A 22,675-nucleotide genomic window follows, 5' to 3' on the forward strand; every position below is an offset into this window, starting at 1 on the left:
CCCCCACCTCACAAAAATCCCCAATCGGTTCTACCTGTGACACAAAGGCAATGGACAGTAAAGTGACTTGCCTAAGGGCAGAAGAAGCAGCAGACTAACATGCATTATCGTGCAAGTCCTCTGGAAGGCCGCTCACTCAATCACCAAGCCTTTGGGTCCCTGTAGAAGCTGCTGAAGTCCTGGATGCAGTATCAAAAGTTCTGAATATGGAACAGATAAACGTGCTTCTCATATGCCTCCACATCTTCCAGTCCTCTATGGAAATGTACTTGTTCTGCATCTGATGTGTACAAGGGTTTTAGCTTCTGGATACATTCATGCAAATACTGGCTCATGTAGAAATGGTAAGCCATAGTCCAGGTACCCAGCATGGAACCCTAGAAGACTTTCTGCCCAAAACCATCTAATGTCTTCGGGTCTTTCCCCAGGGGCATGTTAGAGCGATTGAGAGTGTGCTTAGCAGCACACTTCAAAGCAGATTCTTCCAATACAGTGTAAGGGTGCTTTGAGAAAGTCTTCTATGAAGCCAGACTAGTTTGGTTGAAGTGAAGAAACACAGATAATTATAGCACAATGAGATTGCCCTGATCAGACTTGTAGAAATGGCCAAGGTTGTTGAAATGCTAAAAAAATTAAGCTAAGGTTAACCAGTATGTTAAAGGTGAGAATTAAATTTAATTTCTGCCTTCTAGGCTCAATTTACAATAAATCATAAGACTTACAAGAATCCAATCTTATTAGCATATATGAGAAAATTATAATGCTAATCAGTTAGAAAATGTTATGTAAACAAACTAACCCATTGGTATGTAGGTTTTGGCAGTGAAGTATTAACAGAGTAATGGCTTAGAATGTGTTTACTCTACATTGCTTAGTAAGTACATCATAATAAAAGATTTTTCTCTTGTTAGCTTGTCAGTATTAAGCATTTCTTTCAGCCTTCAACAATAGAGTGGTGTGGCACCTGAACCACCCCAAAACCCAGGGCAGCCTGCATTCTAAATTTCAAGTTCAGCTTCTGGGCAACTGGAATACCTGATGTAGGCATCTGCCACATCCTCATCTGAAGGTCCTGGAGAAGTTTGTGAACCAGCATATCTGCAGAATCTACTGGAGGTTGAAAAAACTGAAAGAGCCCAAGATCCTCACATGGCTTTCTTCCCTGACACCAACAGTCAGTCTTCGCCAGCTTATCCAAGAACATGGAGTAGCATGGATCCTGCTGCAAGTCTGAAGGGGCTCAGATTGAATACCCTTGGAGTCTTCATCTCATTTCCTGACCAAGGAGAACTCTTAAGCCTCAGCCCTAATAATGAAGGCAACAGAGGCAGAAACCTCTGCTAGTCAAGAGAGGAAACATCCGAGAGGACCTCTGAGCAGACAGAGCCCATTTCATCACCCTCTGACCTGTGAAGGGACTCCTCTGGAGGAGGATAATCAACTACCTCATGGTGAAAGCTCTTGTGGCGAAATATGTACTGGCATGGAAACTGGAACTGTTCTAACCTCCCTTGTCTGTCTTCAGGGTTTAATAAAGCAAAGAAATTCTTCACTAGCTCCAATAACTGGGCTCCCACTGGTTGGAGAACTCTCTGAGCTAGAGATGGAGGAGAGACATCCTTTTCAGAAATCCAGATCAGATCAACTTCACTCGGGGTAGCTGGGAAAAGATGAAGGGGAATCTGATACCTCATTCTCTCTTCTCATAACGGTGGCCAGCTCCAAGGCACTTTGTAGTGACTGTATCAGCAATTCCCATTGACTAGCCCACTCCACAGAAGGTAACCGTAGTTCCTTCCATACCATGACATCTACCACAGAACTCTCTGATGTACACAAAGTGCTGCTGCACTCTGATATCACTCAGACATCTACCGCACCGAAAGTGCTGATTACACTTTGGAATTTGAGCTTCACGCCAATGACGGACTATGCCCTGGTCAAGCCCAGGTCCAAATAAACAGATGGAACACCATCATGGGAGTCTTCCATGCCATGAATGAAGATTGTACCTGCACTAATGAGACTAAGGCCCAACTCAGTGTCAAGGGGGGGGGGGGGGGGGGGGTCACGCTCCAGCACAGCTCTGCACCAATGGCACTGATCCTCTCACTAACCTAGTGGCTTGCCCATTCCAATCTGCTCAGGATTCTTCTCTTCCAAGTTTCAGACATCAAAATGTTATGACCATAGACACACCTTTGAGCTCACCTAAAAGAGATCCACTCCTAAAACCTCTAATCATTTTAGAAAAATGACGCTCCAGGAGATAACATATGTCCTGAATGCAGTCAACAAAATCATATTGGTACAGACAGAATGACATTAAATCCAATAGTCATTTACTACCTGAATAAATGAGAGATGGGCTGTGGCATTCTCTATCAGGAATCAGTCAGTTTGAAAAATTGTGCTCTATATGATAACTGCCACCTAAATAATAAAAGCACAAAAATGTACTCTAAAACAGAGTCGAGACATGCTAGACCCCTAAGAGTGGTCCCTACCAAAGGGAGTGCTAGTCTTCTGTTCCAGGTATAGATCAGAAAGCAAAACCTATTAAAAGATACCTTTTCCCTTCAGTGGGGGGAAAGGGTCTCTATTCACATGCTCCCTTGTCCCTGGTAGTCAAGAAACTATTAAAGCTCAGAACAGCCAGCAGTTTTAAGATCCATATATACACTCCTTGGGAATATTCTGCACTGTGCAGAATTTATACCGAATTCTCCTCCAGCACAGAATTCTAAATTTGCCCCATGGAATCAGGCGTGGTATACTAGGAAGCTCAGCAGCAATGGCAGTGGAGGCCTGCAAAGGTTGAAAGGGAGGAAGGAGTAGCATTGGTGTCAGCTGGGAGTGACAAAGTTGCAGTAGTGAGCTGGCCTGTGTAGAACAAAAGGAGTTAGGCGATCAGCATTGGCCCATGCAGGCTAGAAGAGATAAGCCTGCATTGGTCTTGGCCTGCATGGCCCAAACAAAAGGAGGGAGAAGTGGGGGTCTGGTGGAGCCTAAATGAATCTTGGGGAAAGACACAATAGAGATGGGGAGGGGGGGGGGTCTTGCTAAGGAAGGGATGGCAAACAGACAGAAAGCTAGGGTGCTTGCTGGGTGAAGGGACAGAGACAGAATAGGGAGAGGGGGGTTTGAACCTGGTGGGGCAAAATGGATGGGAGAGGGATCAAGCCCGAGGAGAGAGAGAAGTAGCAATCCAACTGGGAGATCGATTCAAAAGGGAGATCAAGCATGGGAAAGAGGTTTAAGCGGGTGAGAGCAATCCAGAAGGACCAGGCCTTGAAAAAAATCTGCAGGGAAAAAAAAAAAAAGAAAGCCAATTCTGCATTTTTGAGTAATAGTTTATAAATGCAATGCAGAATAAAGTTATTCAAAGAGAGTGATCTTATTTATTGTTATCTGAAGTCTGCAGAATGTATCCAGTATATTTGACACCATACTGGTCAAAACAGATATGGCTCTATCTTCTACTGGAGAAGTCCATCAGACTTGGATCCTTTCTAAGTCTAATCATAGATAACAGAGTGTTAATCTTCCATCCCATCTTCCAATCCCTAGCCTTCAAAAGAGTTAAATGATAAAAATGTAATGCTATGTAGGTGTAATGCTCCTTAAAATATCTTCTCACTTCAAGAAAGAAATAAAGCAAGCACATTAATTGTATTAAAATGTAGGTGGTTTTCTTTTTGGTGTGAAGACAAATCTCAAACTTCATGATTGCCTTATACATCTTTCAGAGGTTGGTTTAACAAACAACTCCATAAGGGTCATCCTAGCTGCAACTTGTGCTTATCACCAATTTGCAGAAGGAAATGCAATTTCTGCTCAGCCTTCAGTTGCCAAGTCTATGAGGCATCTACTTCATCTGATGCTTCCCATGAAGGTTTCTATAGTTATTAAAATTTATAGAGGTTTTTGCCCAGCTAATAAATTCCACCACCCCTCCACCTTGAGCCTCTCAATTTTTGTGAGCCAAGTTATTTGACCTGGAAATTCATGATGTTGTCATCATCCCTTCAGACAGCAGTCAGTAGGGTCCAGGCTTTAGTGACATCCATCTTAAAATTCCTGTCAAAGTTGGTATCTGGCTTCCATCTTAGTCAACGATTTTTTTTCCAATAGCATCCCTCATAAGTTGCATTCTATACACTAGACTGTAAGAGAATTGTAGCCTATCTGGAACAGATTAATGTCCATAGAAAGTCTCCCCATCTTTGTTTCTTTTGCGATCCATAAATCTGCAGGTCCCATGGAAAAACCCACCATCTTTAACTGGGCAGCACAAAATATTTCTTATTGCTCCCTTTCAAGACTGACGTTAGAAGGGCTTGCCAGAGTTGTCAATTTATTTCAACCCCTATAGAAGAGCTTTGCAAGGCTGCAACACTGTCACCAAGCATTTTTGCTTTGATACTACCTCTCATTAGGAGTCAAAATTTAAACTGTGAGCTACAAGGTCTCTCAGAATAGCTACAAGGTCTCTCAGAATAGTTTCCAGTGTTGTCTCTCTTTTCTGTTTTAATTGGCATTCCATTTTCATTGGAAAAATAGGAGGAAGGGAGACAAAAAAATATTGCTGTTTCCATGACAAACATTGTTTTTGCTGCTCCTTGGCACAGCTGTCTACCTCTGTTATTTGCAAACAACTCTAAACTGGCTAACACCATGTATGTCTTTCCACTGAAAAAGCTGTTTGCTAGAGAAAGTGAAAATTATACACCTATATGTTCATTCTCTGGCAACAGCAGCTCAAAGGAGTCCCAACTCAACCTCCTCCGCCTTTGGGGATCAACTCTAATTATTTTGCAAGTGTGCTAAATCAAACAAACTGAACCACATTTGTTTCAGTCACATGCTCAGCAGGTTTTTCTGCAAAGCTCTGCAGACATTTCAATGACAATCCATAGAATGCAGAACCACCATTTCAGCGTTTATATAGCACTCTATATCAAAGTGCTTCACAAGATTACATAAAGGTGCAGGTCTCTGCCCCGAACTAATGAATAAATGACTGACTTTAAAGAGCATAGCAGCATTCACGACCACACCCACATATTACCTGGTCATAACTAACCAACCCATCATGCTCTCTCTCTCTCAGATGAATATGATCATTAAGTCAAAATAGCTGGCTCTTGTTCTAACTATATCAAATTCTATAGGTTCAGCATCCTTATTCATACCACATGTTCTAAAAGCCTTTGCATTCATTGATATATGCATTTTAATTCATCATCCATACAATCATGGCTAACATTCTTTTCTCATTAATAAGCCTAAAAGATCTATGAAAAAAGGTTTTAGGAAATGCCACTATTGATTTAATTGGGTGTGAGAGAAAACTTATCTCCCTCATGAATTATGAAAAATGTATTCACAGCAACCAGATACATATTCTGGACTAAAGACCGGGGGGGGGGGGGGGGGGGGCTGTATTTATATTTGAGCTCTCCCACTCCCTCAAAACAATACCTATTTAGTCTGGTAAAACAGATCTCTATCTTTCTTTCTCAGGTTTCCCAGGTTGAAAAATAAGGTCCTGGCTGCAATATATTCCCTATAATTCTCCTAATTTTCACTTTTTCCCCTCCAATATTACCTATGAAATGTAAGAAATAATTATGATTTATGTTTAAAGAATTATATATGGATCTGTATTGGTACTATATATAAGTAGATTGGTAAAAGATTTCTTTTCTTGTTTCATGGCAAAGAAAGTTCTTTGTTAATTCTATGTAAAATTGATAAATAATAAATAAAAAGAAAGATGCGCAAGATCAAAAGGGAGTTCAGGTATTTGTTCCAACTGAACCATCAAGCTTTAAATGTAACTGAAACACTGGAGACGTCTCAAGAAAAACTGGTTACACCTGCAACCCTAGCGGTATCTTTTCTTTTGGAAATGGATAAGCAGTGGACACTTAGAATGTATTTTCGACATCGTTTTGATACTTTCTTAAATTTAAAAGTTAGTGTCTTTCCAGACTTATCTAGACCAACACAGGAAAAAAAAGAAAGCAATTTCTCTTGCTCAAATCTAGAGTAATTTAGACAGGAGTGTCATTTCTTCTCAAATTCCCTTGCAAGTGTATTCTAAGATACCAAGGTATTAGACTCATATTTCTTTTGCTCCAAATCAACTTCCTTTTTTTCTGTCAAATAAGGTAATTCCTTTAAGTAGTTCGCCCCCAATATTGACAGAGCAACCGTAAATCTGGTATAGATCCAAAAGTTATTGGATGGATCTCCGTAGTGCAGGTTTTTCCTTTTTGTATTAATAGAATATTTTTCTTCTGCAGTTGTGGAATTAGGTCCCTAGTATATTGAGGACTAGGAAGAGAGTGAAATTTGAAATTAAAATTGATTATATGTTGTATCCTTGCTAGAACTATTGATGGAAAAGAAAGAGATGGTTTATTATATTTTATTCAATACTCTGTTTTTCATATCAAGATGTTATATGCTTGTAATATAATTTGTGAAAATTAATAAAAAATAAATTGAAGATGGAGCCTGATGCGGGAAACTTTGACTAGGCACCCTGAGCATGCCCAGTATGCTCTATACCACGTGTCCAAGTGGGGTCCCTCTTCAGTCTTGTAAAAGAATTACGATAAAAATAAAATTAGGAGAAACCCAACTCTGCAGGATGGCGGGCAGGTTTCCTGAGGACTAATATCCTGCTATCCTCTGAGAACACCTATTACAGGTAAGCAATTCTTTCTCCAAGGACAAGCAGGATGGTAAGTCATACATGGGTGAATCCGTAGTTACAGGCTGCTCACCAACACAAAAGGAAACCAACAGACACTTAACCAGATGCGAATGGGCACAACAACCCTGGTGCTGTTGGTAACGGAGACAGAGACAACCTGAACCCAAACAGGCCCTAGAGGTTGGGAGAGTTCCGAAAGACAGACCGACCGAAACTACTGTTGAGTCAGCCATCCCTATCCAGACAGTAATGGGATGTGAATGTGTGGAGAGAACACCACGTTGCAGCCTTGCAGATGTCCTCCATGGGAATTGCTCGCAAGTGGGCCACCAACACTGCCATGGCTCTGACAGAATAAGCGTTGACATGCCTCCCCCCCCCCCAAAGATGCAGTCCCACCTGGGCACTACAGAAGGAGATGCAACCTGCTAGCCAATTTGATATTGTCTGTTTGGCAACAGCAATGCCCAACCTATTGCTATCAAAAGAAATAAAAATTTGGGTGAACTGTCTATGGTCTTCTGTCCACTACAGACAGAAGGCTAAGACTCACTTGCAGTCCAAACTGTGCAGTGCTCATTCACCATGGTGTGAATGGAGTCTGGGAAAGAATATTGTCAGGACGACTGACTGGTTAAGAATGAAGTCAGTCACCACCTTAGGGAGGAAATTAGGGTGCATACGCAAGACCACTCTGTCATGATAAAACTTAGTTTAAGATGGATAAGTCACTAAGGACTGGAGCTTGCTGACCCTGGGTGCCAAAGACTGCCACCAAAAATATGACCTTCCAGGTCAGGTACTTCAGGTCACAGATGCACAGCAGCTCAAAAGGAGTTTTCATCAGCTGAGCCAAAACCATGTTAAGGTCCCAAGAGACAGAGGGAGGCCTTGGGGAGGCTTCAAATTGAAGCAGGCTCCACTTGAAACATACAACTATAGACTCTACAGAGATGGATGTACCATCTACACTGTGGTGGTATGCACCAATCACACTAAGATTAACTCTGACGGAGTTTGTTTTTAAACCAGCCTCAGATAAGCGTAGAAGGTAGTCAAGCAGTTTTTGTGTGGAACAAACATGGATCCAGGGCTTTTTGCTCATTCTGGAAGCCACCAGGACCCAAGACACATCCTCAGAAAGATCAAGGGGCTGCAGAATTAACCTATCATCCAGGCTGTGAGCAACAGGGTCTGGAGGTATGCTGCAGCCTGTCCTGATCTTGTTTGATGAGATCTGGGGAAGTCCCCAGGCTGATCAGTTCTGGATGGACAACTCCTGCAGGAGAGGAAACCAGACCTGTCTCGGCCAATGAAGGGCTATGAGGATCATAGTCCCCCTGTCCTCGAAGCTTCAGTAGACTCCTGCCCCAATGATGGGCAAGGGCATCCGAGGATGTTTGCCATCAAACCTGGACAGGGAGCAAAGCCAAGGCACCTTCCATTTGCAGGGGGACGTGAACAGATCTACATCTGGGCTCCCCCAGAGGTGGAATATCCAATTTGCTACCCCCTTGTCCAGGGACCACTCATGGGGTCTGAAGGCTCGACTCACATTCTCCGTTCCAGCCAGGTACATGGCCCTGAGCACCATCTTATCGGCTAGGGCCCAGAACCAGATCTGGACTGCTTGCTGACAAAGGAGGCTGTGCCTCCCTGCTTGTTGACATACCACATGGAAACTTGACTGTCAATCTGGATCAGGACAATTTTGTTGGACAGCTGATCCCTGAAAGCCCACAGGGCATAACTGATCGCCTGAAGCTCCAGGAAGTTGATTTGATAAGAACAATACTGAGTGAACCACAGCCCCTGGTTGCAGACCCCATCTACGTAAGCTCCCCTCCTGCAGGAGTGGAAACCAGACCTGTCTCGGCCAATGAAGGGCTATGAGGATCATAGTCCCCCTGTCCTTGAAGCTTCAGTAGAGTCTTTGCCACTAAGGGAATCTGAGGATACACCTACAGAAGACTCCCGCCACAATTAAAAAAATAAATGAATAAAATGGAGATATTAGCATCAGAGCCTTGGGGAAGCCCAGACACTGTTTATTTCAGTAGGTATTACATTTGTTCTGGCCCACCCAATTAGTATCAACATTAGTGTCACCTAAGGGCCAGATTTATGGCCCATACTTGTGGGGCTTCTGGCTGAAGACTGTCACTGCAATGACTAGACTAAGTGAGCTTATAAGGGTTATAAAATTGGGGGGGGGGGGGGAATTCTGTGAACAAAGGCTCATGATACTAGATCCCAGCCCCAGTTTTGATTGAGATGGAAGCCCAAAAGAGCAGGAGGAAAATGCTAGGCAAAGGCGTGAATCCCCTTGAATAACTCCACCCGACATAGACGCTGGGTCTAAGTTGAGGGGCGCAGGGTTCTCTGGGGGTCCCCGTCTGTGGGGGGGACCCACTGGGGCCTGCTAGGTCCGGGGTACCCCCTGAGGAGCTAGCACTGGGCCCTGGGTGGGACTAGCCCTGACCTGATCTCCCAGGGCCTCCTCAGTGTGCGCACAGGGCGTCGGCCTCCTCGCTCTGTGCGGCTCTGATGTGGCATGCAGGGCAGAGGCCTTGAGCTTTTATTCCTGTTTCTGGAGGTGCCATGTCTGTGGACACGTAAGCTCTTGTGCACTCCAGTGCACCTGAGATGTGCGTGCAGATAAGCGCCTAGCCGTAGATATGCACCCGGCTCTGTGCGTGCAAGTTATGCGCGAAAGGTTTTATGTGCGCGTAATTTTATGCACACAAGGATTTTTGTGCGCTTAGCTCGATTTGTGCGCTCGGATCGAACGGCGGGTGGCGCGGTGAATAGGGCCAAGATGGCGATGGCGAGCATGCGGGTAATATGGCGACTTCCTCAGAGGGTCTCCACGTGGGCAGACCTTTGGAAATAGCCGAGGCCGGGTTGATCCGCCCTGCTAGGGCGGATCAACCCGGTGTCACTGGTTCCAATCGGTGACCTGTACTCCTCCTCGATCCTCGGAGACCGGATTCAAACAGCAGATTTCCACCTTACCTTGTCTTCGGCACTTCCCGGTTTCGTTCCGGGCAGTCTCCGGCTGTGGGGGGAGAGGGCCAATACCTTCACCGCCGCGCTCGAGGGGTGCACCCGCTGCCTCTCAGCCGCATCCGAGGATCAGGGGCTAGGTCCTCGCCGTGATTCGGCCGCTGGACCGAGGCTCACCTCCGAGGGACCACGGAAATCACCTCAGGAATCTCAACTGGGGGAGGGACCCGAGGGTATCACCGCAGGAAAGCGGGGCTCGTCTTCAGGTAGGTTTTCCCCTTTAATTTTGGTTTTCTTCTTTGGATTTGGTTCAAACGCTACGAGAGTGTGCAGATAGTCCCTAACTGCTATGGAGATGGAAAATACTGAAGAGCTGCACTTCCTGCAAGGGTATATGTACTAGGAGCCGACGTCAGATTGAAATCTGATCTGTCTCCCAACTGCTAACAGGAGTACACTATACCCATTGGCCCTGAGTCCATCTGCTACACGCTAGGAAAAGGGTAATTAAAACTCCCCAACCCCCCTCCCTCCTGCGCTTTGTAGCATCTGGGGGAGTGTACCGGGAACCCTGGTACAAAGTGGGGTGGCCGCTCTGATATCCGGCCAGTTGGGAGACCAGGAGGTGTCCAACTGGCGGGGCTGATGTAATCTCCCACGGGAGCATGAGCGGTAAAGTCTTACCCGCATTACTGTGTGCTATACAAGGACACATCGAGACCTGTCGTCAGGCTTTGAGGTGGACTTGAACTTGAGGCAGTATTTGCTGGATCTCATATTTAGCAGATCAGCGAATGCATCTGGAACTTTTGTTCTGAATTAGGAACCAGAAGCCAGAGCATTAATCAGTACAGAGTCCCGTTGCTGAAAATGGGAGGATGTCCTGATGCAATCTCAAATAGATGATAGAGAGGTTCTCTTGGTATTGTGGCTGACATAGCTGGCAATAGCGATATGTGACACTAATACGGTTCTTGGAAGGTAGATGACCTAGAGCTTTTCGAATCATGTGGTCCGAATTAGGGAACACATCTCAATGGGAATGCCGCAAAAGCGGGTACTTCTCATCCGACGTGGATCGCCGAAAGACAAGCCAATGAAGATTGCTGGCTCCATGGATTTCAGGAGTCATCGAGGGGTAGCCTGTCGGACATAGACGTCCGTCTCAACTCTGATGCCTGATATGGTGGTGCAGGTATAGAAGAGACAGGCTGAGCGTGGCTGGCGCTACCACAGTAATTTGTGGGGGGCCACAATCCCGCACCGATGTCGGTGGGGCACGCCTCAGGAACAGGGGAGCCATCTTTGGCTCGTGAACCCGGCCCTCGTCGCAGCGGCTAGATGTCTCGTGACGCCAGTGCAGAATTCTTCGGAACTCGTTCCAGTGTTTCTGGAGCACCAAGGACTGCCAGCACTGTGCGGAACAGTGGCGATGGCAGTGGTGATATTGCTCGGCCCAGGCATTCTCCAGCACCGAGAAGGATAGCACCAATGTGCTGGATGGCGTCGGTGGCGGACGGTCACAGTGTCGGTGACGATGAGTGCCACGGTGCTCAGCCCAGTCTTTCCCCAGCGCAGAGGTGGATGCCCTCGCTGTCTTGGATGGCGACTGATGACAGACTGTCAAGTATGCCTGCACTGCTCCTGGCACTATGTAGTGTCGTAGGCTAATAAGGGGCTTTAATAAGAACCCAAAAGCATGGAGCACTGTGTTTAGGCGAGGGCATTACGTAGAGATGCTATGTCGGTATTGACGGTGTCGATGGCGGCCGAAGCGGCCTCGAGGGTATCGTCAAAACTATATATGAGAATACGTCAATGACCAGGGCAGAGCAACGATGACAGTGGCAGAAGCACTGACGGCATCAGCGTAGGTATCTATGGAAATGATGTGGCATCGAATAATCGAAAAAACATCGTTGGCATCGGAAAAATGATACCGGCATCAACAAAGTTGATGACTGCATCGATAGGAACGAAGACACCAATGGAAATGATATGGGCTTCGACGGCATCGATGGCATCGATTGGATCGACTCGGGCACCAATGGCATCGATGCCACAGACATGGGCACCAATGGCATCGATGGAAGTGCCCTGGGCAACTGTGGCATCGACCCAGGCAAGGATGGCATTGACAACACAAAGGTGTGCATCGATGGCATCCATCCGGGCAATGATGGCACCGATGAAACCCAAGAAAAAAATCAGTGCCATGGATGAAAAACATGGATGGCACTGATAGAAACGATGCAGGGACTGATGGGATCCGAGTACCGTGGGGGGAGGGGTACGATGGCATCTAAGAATCCAGAATGGTCTAAAGGGGGTACCGACTGTACAGATGGGGGCATCGACTGTGCGAGGGTACCGAGGAAATCGAAGGACCTGAAATCGACAGGGGCCCTGGCGGCAACGGAAACCGTAAAAGTCCCTGTCTCACTAGCGCTAATAACCAGGCAGAGTGTCACAGAGGGACACTCGCATGCTATGTGTGGCTAACTGAAACATAGGGAGAGGGAAGGCCGCAGTCGGTTGGCAGGCAAGGGAGGCGACAGGAACCGATCGAAAAACAGGGCATAGTACTCCCAGAGCGTCGAATAAATGAATGCGAAGGGAGACCCGTGCAGGGAAAAAGTGTTTGTGAAGTAAAAGTTTAAGTGTTTCAGTGTGGAAAAAGTGTTAGAATTTCTCAGAGAGCTCCTAACCACTATGCTTACTGCAGAGCGGAAAAAAGAAGACTGAGGGAGACACCTGTGGTCACAGGGATAATAGCAGGCTGAGCATGCTCAGTGCGCCAGTCAAAGCTTTATAGAAACTTTGACAAAAGTTTTCCGTACAGGGCTCCATCCTGTGATGTCACCCATATGTGAGGACTACCATCCTGCTTGTCCTGTGAGAAGTTCATTAACTGCTATTAATCAAGTTGACTTAGGGAATATAGACACTGCTATTACCGGCATTAGTAGCATGAGATCTACTTAAAGTTTGGGTACTTGCCAGGTGCTTGTAACCTGGATTGACCACTGTTGTAAATAGGATGGGCTTGATGGACACTTGTCCTGACCCAGTATGGCAACCTCTGGCATTAACACTGGATCCATAGCCCAAGGAGATAACAGTAATCAGTGGAATTAATACCAACAAGGAGGAAAAAAGCATTGTTGATAAAAGGTCTGTGTATTGCTAGGCAATGTATATTGGTCAGATGGGTGGTTGAGGAACCTCCCATGCTATCTTTCTGGCACTCAGTTTCTAGAGCTCCTATTGATGGTCTTTAAATCTTGGTGTTTGGGGGCAGGAGGGAAGAAAATTAAACAATTCCATAGAATCTGGGGTGCATTTATAGATCAGTTACATCCATCTGTTAAGGACAGGTTTTCTGCTTCAAGGAGAACCACTTCTATTACTTTCACCTCTGACACTGGTGGTACTGATATTGCTCCAGAGTGATAATATATTTGGGGTATCTTTTCTGTTACTTCCAATACGGTTCTGTTGGCTTTCAATCAGTTGGGGAGGAGAGGATGTGCTGGGAGGAGTGAGGCAGGGAGTATGCCTTTGTCACTGTCATCCCACATTCATACTTGCTTGTTTCTGCTGTGGTATTAGCCAATTACATATCATCTTGATTTGATTTCATGTAGCCACTATGTTATCTGTGCCTGGGATGTTCATCTGATGTTGTTTATCTGGTAAACTGAATAAAGATATAAAAAAAAAAACGGAAACAATTATCAACAGGGAATCTATGAAATATCTCTCTCTGGATCCAGATTCTAGAAATGTGTTTACCATTTTTGCACTACAAGCAGAATGCGTTTTCCATATTTTCATGGTGAACTTGATATATTCTGTCAAGCCTAAGTTTATTTTGTACATATCAAGGCAGTTTATAACCCCAGTGTGTGGAATGCTTTCAAAATGCTCTTATAGTTGATGGGACAGAGAGGAGGGCTGAGCAAGATGTCGAGTGTTCTTTAGTACTTGGAGATACTGGCCTTATTTCATACACAAATTCTTCAATTTATATATTAATATGGGTAAACAAAAGATAAAACGCGTGTTTTACCTGCTTTTCCTGCTACAAGTACTCCTTCTGTGCTGATTGACTGTTTTGTGCTTCATGACAACAGCCAGCAGAATTCCACCAATGCGGGCCACCTGGAAGTCCTTTGGAGGAAGTTCACCCAATGGCTTCCCTAGCACATGCGATCTCCTTGAGCCTGAAAACGAGGAGAACTCCGGTAGGCCCTTTGATGGGAGCCATCAGGCAACCCGGAATGGAAGCAGTCCTCCTCAGATGTCATCACGATGGCTTCTACTGATGTGAAGCCTGAGACCCCCGTAGGGAGAGAAAAGGCCCTATCAGGATTGTCAGCGTCGGCCAGTGTTTTCAACAGAGACGGCCGAAATCATGCCTACTTCTCACATTATGGAGTCTGCTTTTCAGGGTCAAGTATTTTTCTTTAGAAAGACCAATTTTTTCCTCTGGAATCAATATGGATGGCCATAAAAGGTTTAGGAAAAGGGTTTTCCACTCAAATGTTACATCAGGCTTTAGTAATTGTATTGGACACTTGCATGTTTATGAGAAAAAAAGCAGAAGAGTTTATGGGCAAGATTGAAGAACTGGAACAAAAGGTGACTCAGTTACAGGCTGTTTCAACATTGATTAAAGATAATACTGTTTGCATCAGAAGAATGAAAATTTTGAAAAATTTCTCATCTAAAAATCTGTGATTAATTTTTCAAGAATTGAATGGATGCCAAAGGAAGTTGTTAAAAGATACATATTGGAAATCTTAAAGATTCCGATGGACACCCTTCCCCTACCCCCAATCTATATAAGGCTTTCCCATCTCTCTCCTCCCAAAATTGGAAGGGGTAAAGATCCAACTAAGGACCTGGAGCCTGTTTCTTCTGTAAGTTTGGACTTTACCATTTTTTTTTTTTTTTTTTTTTTTTAATCTTCTGGTGAAGTCTTAATCAAGAAGGCAACTTTGGTGATTCAATTGGTTTTGAAACCATTGTTCCCTCTAAACTGTGCATATGCACGCAGCTTTTACTCCTCATTACATATTTGTATTTTGTTCTCTCTTCAGTATCCACTGTTCAGAGTCTGGTTTCTCAGGCTATTTTATTTTTATCTGCATGTTTCTGTTTCCAATTTGTAGTCCCTTATTCTAAATTAGATAAGGGTCTGTGTTCTGCATGTTTAACTGAGATGCAGTATTTCTGCTGGCATGTAGTTTTTCTGTAGTCTTTGTAGCAGTCTGTTTTGTTCGGTTAACCCGTGTAGGTGGTGTAGTAGTGTTAACGGACATGGCTGCTGCTGTTTGAGTCCTGAGATAGTGCAGATATGGAATGGCAAGGTTCTAGGTGTCTTTTTTTGCAGGAGGTTGTGTTACTTCTCAAAATGTTTGGCAGTGAAGGGTTTGCAGTTACTGAGATGAGAAAGTGTGTGGAAGAGGAGAACTGAGTGTGCATGAGAATCTAGAGAGTGAATGAAAGGAATGAGTATTTTTTATTTATTTATTTAAACATTTTTCTATACCGTCGTTAAGTTAAATACCATCACAACGGTTTACAGAAGGGCACGATAGAGAGAAATATGGGTGGTATAGATTACAAATTACTCGTGTGCTATCATAGTACGGTAACAATGTAAAATAATAAACTAGGTGTGTAAATTAAACCTGATTGTTAGGAACAAATTAGGCAGTTTGATTTTAACATTAATATGCTTATGTAGGTTACTAAAAACTTCTAGCTTGGTGCATCCTTATCGCTCAACTATTTTTCTCCTTTTCTTTATCTTTATAAAATGCTTGTTTAAAAAGCCAGGTTTTCAAATTAGTTTTGAATAATTTCAGATTTGTCTGTAGTCTTATTTCGAGTGGCATGGTATTCCAGAGTACAGGACCAGCCAGTGACAGTGCTCTTTCCCTTACTTGCGTGAGATTTTTGAGAATGAGCATGTATATGTGAGAGTATGAAAGTGAAAATGCAAGTGTGTTAGTATGTATATGTGAGAAAGTGTGTGTGCATGCTGCTACCAATGTTTCCTCTAAGGACTGGGTTGTTGTGAGCATAAACTTAATAGGCTTTTTGCATCAAAGAAAGTAGTGCTCACAGGGTAATGAAACCAAAAGTTTTTGTACACAGCAACCCAATCCTTAGAGGGAACATTGTTTGAAACCTGATTGGGAATTTATTATGAAACTTTTCTTTAAACACAGAGAGGACTTGTTTCTTAGTTGGTTGGATAAGAATATTTCCAGATGTCTCTGTGGCCACAAAGAAAAGATGGAAACAGTTTTTATTAAGATGTAGAGCACTCCAACTGAGAGCAATGTTTTTCCTCAAATACCCTGCAAAATGTTTGATTAGGTATCAAAATGTTTAATGTATTTTGAGCCATCCCAAATGAATTTTCCCCTATAATATTGGGCCTATTCCAGTTGAGTTTCCAGTGTTTCAAGCTCAATCCTCTTGAATATTTATCCTGCTGATCTAGAGAATATTGTTTCCTTTCTTTTTAAAATACTTTCCTACCCTTTTATCTGTGATACCCTCTCTTAGGGTGGACTTTTGTACCTTGTATTGTAATAGTTTTCTTTTTTTTTTCCCTTTCTGCTATGTGCAAGTTTTATTCTTTTTTACATGGTACTATTCTTATCAAGTGTATTCTTGTCCTTGAAATGTAATAAATATAACATTTTAAAAACTAAGCTCTTATAGGCAATCCACGTTATACTAAAATTGATGTTTTTCTTAAAACTAGCTATGATGGCTTTACTCAGACTGGTCTTTGGCGCCATATGATCCTCTCTTGTTACCCCTCTGTTCTATTGCTATTGGCATTAGCAATTATATATTCTATCTGCACCTATCCCAGTAAACAAGCTTGTAGGCTGGCAGGTTACTGGTGGTTAAGTTTTGGGGACACTACTTGGGTCTCCCTTTGGGAAGAGGGATATTCTTCCTGTTTATACCCATTGTGGTGTTCGTTCTGGCAGTTTACCAGACCTGGGTGAAGAGATGTTGGATGTGGACTGCATCAGGGCCAGGGCCTCTTTCACTGTGGGGTTCTTCTTAACCTGATTTCTAGTTCTTTTAATTTTACTTCTGGACATTCCATAACTTAATATTTATTCTAAATTCTCCTGTATGCTAGGTAGCCATCTTACTTCTCTATTATACAGTAACATAGTAATGACGGCAAAAAGAACCAGATGGCCCATCCAGTCTGCCCAGCAAGCTTCTTATGGTAGTATCTGCCACCCCATGTTTCTCTCAAAGGTAGTAACTGCCACTCCGTGCAGTTACTCCCAAAGCCTTATAAAAGAGTAGTAATACTTACTATCAAAACCAAGCAACTGGAAAACCCATAAATTACTGCTAGCAATATTTTTACAGAGTGAGAAGCTTTCTTGACAATGCAGACAATGCTTCTCGACATTTTTTCCTTTAGAACTTGACAAGTAGAAGCCATCCTGTGCTTTTTCCCTTATGATCCACAGACTGTAAAAGTCAGGACCCATGTTGGTTGTTGTCTGTATCCAGTTCCCCTTCCCCACCCCAATCAAAGCAGGAAGCGATGTTGCAGTAGTGTCAAAAGCATAAAGGCTAATGATAGAAGATAGTAATCCACATGCCTTCTGTCCAGGGTAGTAACTGGTACTCCATGCACCCTCTTCTTCATTTCACTCCTCTAGCCTTTAAGGATCCACAGTGTTTATTCCAGGCCCTACTGAATTTGTTGACTTTTGTTCTTCACCACCTCCTCCAGAAGAGGATTCCAAACATCCTCCACCTTCTCCAAGAAGAAATATTCCCTGATGTTGGTCCTGAGTTGTCCCCCCTGGAGTTTCATTTCGTGGCCCCCCTAATTCTACTGTTTTCTTTGAATGGAAAAGGTTTGAAGTTTATGCATCATTAAAACATTCCAGGTATCTGAAGGCCTGTATCATTTCTTCCTTGTTTCATAAGCTTCCTGTGCAGGACCATATCAAAAGCTTTGCTGAAATCCAAATAGATCACATCAAGTGCTCTTCCTTGATCCAATTCGCTAGTCACCCAATCAAAAAAAAAAAAAAAAAAATCAATAAAAGTCTGTTATTACATTCTCCAGGTGAATCCATGCTGCCTCGGATCCAGCAAGCCACTTGACTAAAGATGGTTCACAATTCTTCCCCTTCAGCAGTTTCTCCATTAATTTTCTCACCACCATAGAGAGGTTAACGAGCCTGTAGTTTCCAGTATCCTCTTTGGTACCACCCTTGTAAAGAGGGACCACAACTGCATTTCTCCAATCTAACACCACTCCTGTTTCCAGGGATCTAATTAAACAGGTCTTTCAGCGGACCCACCAGCACCTCTTTCAGCTCCCTCAGTACTCGGGGATGTACCTCATCCGGTCCCCATGGCCTTGTCCATTTTCAGTTTACTAAGCTTATCACATACATTCTCTTCTGTAAAAGGAGTTGCATCTACCCCATCCCCGGTCTTTTCAACTAGCAACAGTCCTTCCCTGGGGTCTTCTTTAGTAAACATTGAACTGAAGTGTTTAATATTTCCACCATTTTTTCATCTCTCTCCACACATTGCTCTTAAGTCACCTTTCAGTTTCACTATACTATTTTGGGCCTTCCTTCTTTCTCTGATATATCTGAAAAATGTTTTGTCACCTTGCTTTACCTCTTTGGCAGTCCTTTCTTCTGCTTGATATTTCGCTTTCCTGATTTCTCTTAGTCTCCCTCAGTTTCACCAGATATTCTTCCTCTTTATGGGATCATTTATATTTCTTGTATGCTGTTCTTTTTGCCTTTATTTTATCCGCCACCTCCTTTGAGAACCAGATTGGTTTCCTTTTCCTCTTACTTTTCTAACATATAGAGGCTGATGCAATTCAGCGTGCTAAGCCTAACGCAAGCTTGACACGCATTTGGATGCACTAGAATAACTCCCAATTCAGTAATGGGATTAGCGCATCCAAAGCACGCGTCCAAACAAGTACATAGCTAATAGTACTCATCACATATAAATTCCATTTAGATGAGGCTATTAGCCATTACCCTGCGATGCAAGGAGGTGTGCTAAGCAAGAGACTGCCTAGTGCGTCTCCTACTATGCGAGAAATGTAATGCCTTCTCAGAGGCAGACATTAAACTTCATGTGGCTTGCCTGACCAAAGGCAACATTACCAATGGGCTAAACTGTCTGGGTTGGACTCAGGGGTCCTCTACCTTAAATAGCACATTCTGAGGTTCATTCGGTGAAACTGCTCTTGCCAGACACCAAATCCTCCCTCCAGGCCAGGAACCCCTGCCAGAGACCCTCCTCTGGCAGGGCTGTTACTAATTGGTCCTTTTCACTGACACCTGTCAGTAAAAGGACCCTTTCAGAACCACCTTCTGAAAGGTAATTGGTCCTTTCTCTGACATATGATAGTGAATGGTCCAATCGGCAGTAACTGAAGGAGTGAATAAATGAATATTAAGTTTCAGGAATTTTTAATTCCTGGCTTAAAACCGGGTGTAAAGAAAGTGGTTTTGGATACATTGGAGGCTAGAGATATGTATGAAGCAGTAAAAGGTTATATAGTAGGGATGTCTGTGGCAGGAAATAGAATACACTAAGTGAGAAATTCAGATTATGCATTATCAGGCATTTAAACAAGAGAACAGGGGTGGCAGGAGATGACCAGTGAAGTTATGCTGTACAGTATCTTAATACATTTCACACTCTTTCAGTATTATTTCTGTTCTCTTCTTCTCAGTAGTTTTTAGGCTTCTACTATGATTTTGTCTTTGGAGTATATGAATTTGTGATCATTCTCCATAACTTCAACATGCTTCTGCCCAATGTTTTCGATCTCTCTATAGCTTATAGCTACCACAAACTAGGACTTTAATTTCAGGATGAAGAAAAAAAAAATATCACATACGGGCAGATTTTAAAAGCCTAAGCGCGTAAATCCAGGTGGGGTTACGCGCGCCGGGCCTAAGCAAGTTCAGTATTACAATTTTCTTACCAACATCACAGAAATAACATAATATTTACCCCATAATGAACATAGTTCTCTCCCAGAAACAGATTCATGATGTGTTTGCCAAAGTCTACAATATTCTGCAGGTGATGGAAGATTTCTTCTGCTGTCTGAAAAAGAAAGGAACAAAGCCAATATTTCTGTATACTTTTAAAGCAAGTTTCTACAACAGGTATGTATCAGCAACTAATACAGATGTATAACAGGTTATTTACTAAGATAATTAAAACCAACAAATGAATGTCAGTATTTACATTAGGGGCTTGCTGACATCAGGACAATAAAAGCATGTCTGCTTTATGATGGCATTTGAACCAAACATTTCATCTCAGTTCCCTAGATGGTTCCTCATGTCCCAGTCAGTTCTAGAACTTTAACTTCTCTTATGATATTAATTGCAAAATTTCTTAAGGATAGCACAGACAGACCAAAGAAATGCAATTCAATAGACATTAAAAAAATATGCATTGATACAGGGTGTTCCCAATGGTCTAGAACTAATGACAAATTGCAAGTTAGAATATTGTTGGATATATAGGTCTCATCCTTTTTATAGAACCACTTAACCCTGAGATTGACTGCTCTATTTGATGATTTAAAAGTATTTAGTGATACTAGCTTATGCAAAAGTAATTAGAACTATCATAATTATAAGTCCAGCTTATTGGCTGGTTTTAGGATCTAATGATTACAATTTGTGGACCTGAGCACTGAGCCAATAAGCCAGGTTTATATTTATGAGGGTCCTATTTATTTTTGCATAAGACTAGTATCATTAAATAATTTGATAATAGAATTGATTTTATTCTAGCAATTTACACTATATTCTTTACCTTTTTTGGATTCACTTTGTTTTGCTGATTTAAAAGTATCGCCAATAACTTGCAACTTAAGGCAATGTATTCCCAGCCCCCATGCCCTGTATAATTTTTTGATCTGCTATAATTCATTAGTGTACAGTTCCCTGAAAAATAAGCCATTGTTATGCTTGTAGCTCCTGTCAATTACAGAGCTATCTAGGTATTAAAATATAATGAACTGTAATTAGGGCTTCTGTTTATAGGTTTTAACAGATAACAATAAGCACCTTACACACACAAAAAAAAAAGTGGAGGTAGTAGATAAACATTGCAGAAATACTACTGCCCTGAGGATTCTCACCTGTCCCCTTGCCTGCACTGAATCCCTCACTCTATTTCTGTGCCTTTTTCATGCTGATATCTCAGCTGCACCAGTTTATACCAGCTCATGGGTCTCCATTATTCTCCTCCTTCTCCTAGTTCCGCTTCATAGCTATTCCCAATGGTGAGCATCGGAGCTAGCGATGGGATGACAGAATGAGCAAGAATAGGGAGTCCTAGGTGGGAGACGTGCTTGTGGCATGTCAGCACTGGTTACTGGGAGGAAAGCTAGTATTGTTTTGGTATGGGAGTACATTTGTGTTTCAGAAATGTATTTAATTCAAGCGGGGATGGGGGAGGAGATACCCAGAAATAGCCCCTGTGCCACAAACACAAACGCTGATTTTTTGTACACTCAAGGAACTCCTAGCTATCTGGAAAATAAACACCTAAATGTTCAATTTATAAATCTAAAAATAGAAGCCCTAATTACAGTAAGGTCCCATTATCTGGCATGCACACGGAATAGGTGGTGCTGGTTAATAAAAGAGCCCTCTTGCCCTAGGCAGCAGCCTGCAGGGAACAGGAGGAGAAGGGGTGATGCTACAGTGGACAGAATACAGAGCAAAGAAAAGCTACTCTGCTCCCTAATCCAACCCCTCCCTTTCCTGTCATTCCAGCCCCCTCTCCCTGAATTCTTGGATGAAATGAGCACTTTGGATAGTTAAGTGCTTGATAATGGGCTTTTACCTTATAAATCAGGAAAAATAACCTTATAAGTCTCCATATCAGAAACTAATAAGTGTAGATTACTTATGACAAACCACATATAATTCATAAGTAATGTACCATATTCTGTCTTTTATCACTCCTATAATCCTTGTATATCAGTCTAAAAAATGAAAGCAAACAGTTTTTATTACAAATCTTGAGAAATAAAATCTTGGATAAGCCGCAGTTGGGATTATTAGCAATCCTTCTAATCAAAATGCAAAAATGAAGTAGCCACAGATTCCTGATGAGGGTGGGGAGGGTCAAATACCGTTCTTCTAGAAACCCCTGCTGATCAGCCAAATAGTAGTTTTTGACTCAGGAAGTTGTTGCCCTGTTTGAACCATATGTGGGAGGAAGCATAAGAGTAAACTAGAACAGAAGGGAACAAAGCAGGCCAGATATACTAAATAGCATCTCTCAATTTTGTGGCTATAAAAAAAAATGTTTAGTTCATTTGACCCCATTACTCACGCATAGATAAGAACAGAGAAACGTAGGAAGCATCATATGAGACAAAAGTATATATGAAACATTTGTAGCAATTACTCAGCTCTTGGAACAAGCAGATTGTTTTCATATACTCCCCTTATGTTAGGAATATGTTAACTCCAAAAAAGCAATTATAAAAGTTCTCTAGAAGGTGAACAGTAGCTTGTCCTTATTTGCTCTGGATGGTAGGAATGCAGTTACTTTTACCAAATAATTTTTGAAGAAAAATAAAAGATCAAAAATGGGGGCAACACCAGGTTAAGTACGTACTTTATGCCAGCCTTCTCTATTTCTGATCCAGTTGAGAGGTTTGCTATAAAATCTACAGTTCAAATATTCTAGGTTGTGACATTCCCCACCTAATTTACAGCCTACACCAGAATATTTGGGCTACAGAGAATGAGATTTCAGCTCAAGCCACTTCTGAATCAGAACAAAAAGAAACCATTAACAAACATCAGCAGAGAGACACCTCATGATGAGACACAGATGATATAAATAGCA

General features: G+C 42.7%; 1 protein-coding gene across 4 annotated transcripts in view; it reads right to left on the reverse strand.

Annotated features, from left to right (window-relative positions):
* Nucleotides 1–22,675, reverse strand: part of IPPK (inositol-pentakisphosphate 2-kinase) — a 189,672-nt gene that overhangs the window by 110,639 nt on the left and 56,358 nt on the right. For all 4 annotated transcript variants that reach the window (XM_029599379.1, XM_029599381.1, XM_029599376.1 and 1 more), the window contains exon 4: nucleotides 19,802–19,897. In XM_029599379.1, the coding sequence (XP_029455239.1) occupies nucleotides 19,802–19,897 (96 nt within the window). The remainder of the gene's footprint in view (nucleotides 1–19,801; nucleotides 19,898–22,675) is intronic.

The sequence above is a fragment of the Rhinatrema bivittatum genome, chromosome 4 (genome assembly GCF_901001135.1).
Source record: "Rhinatrema bivittatum chromosome 4, aRhiBiv1.1, whole genome shotgun sequence".
In the NCBI taxonomy this organism is placed as follows: domain Eukaryota; kingdom Metazoa; phylum Chordata; class Amphibia; order Gymnophiona; family Rhinatrematidae; genus Rhinatrema; species Rhinatrema bivittatum.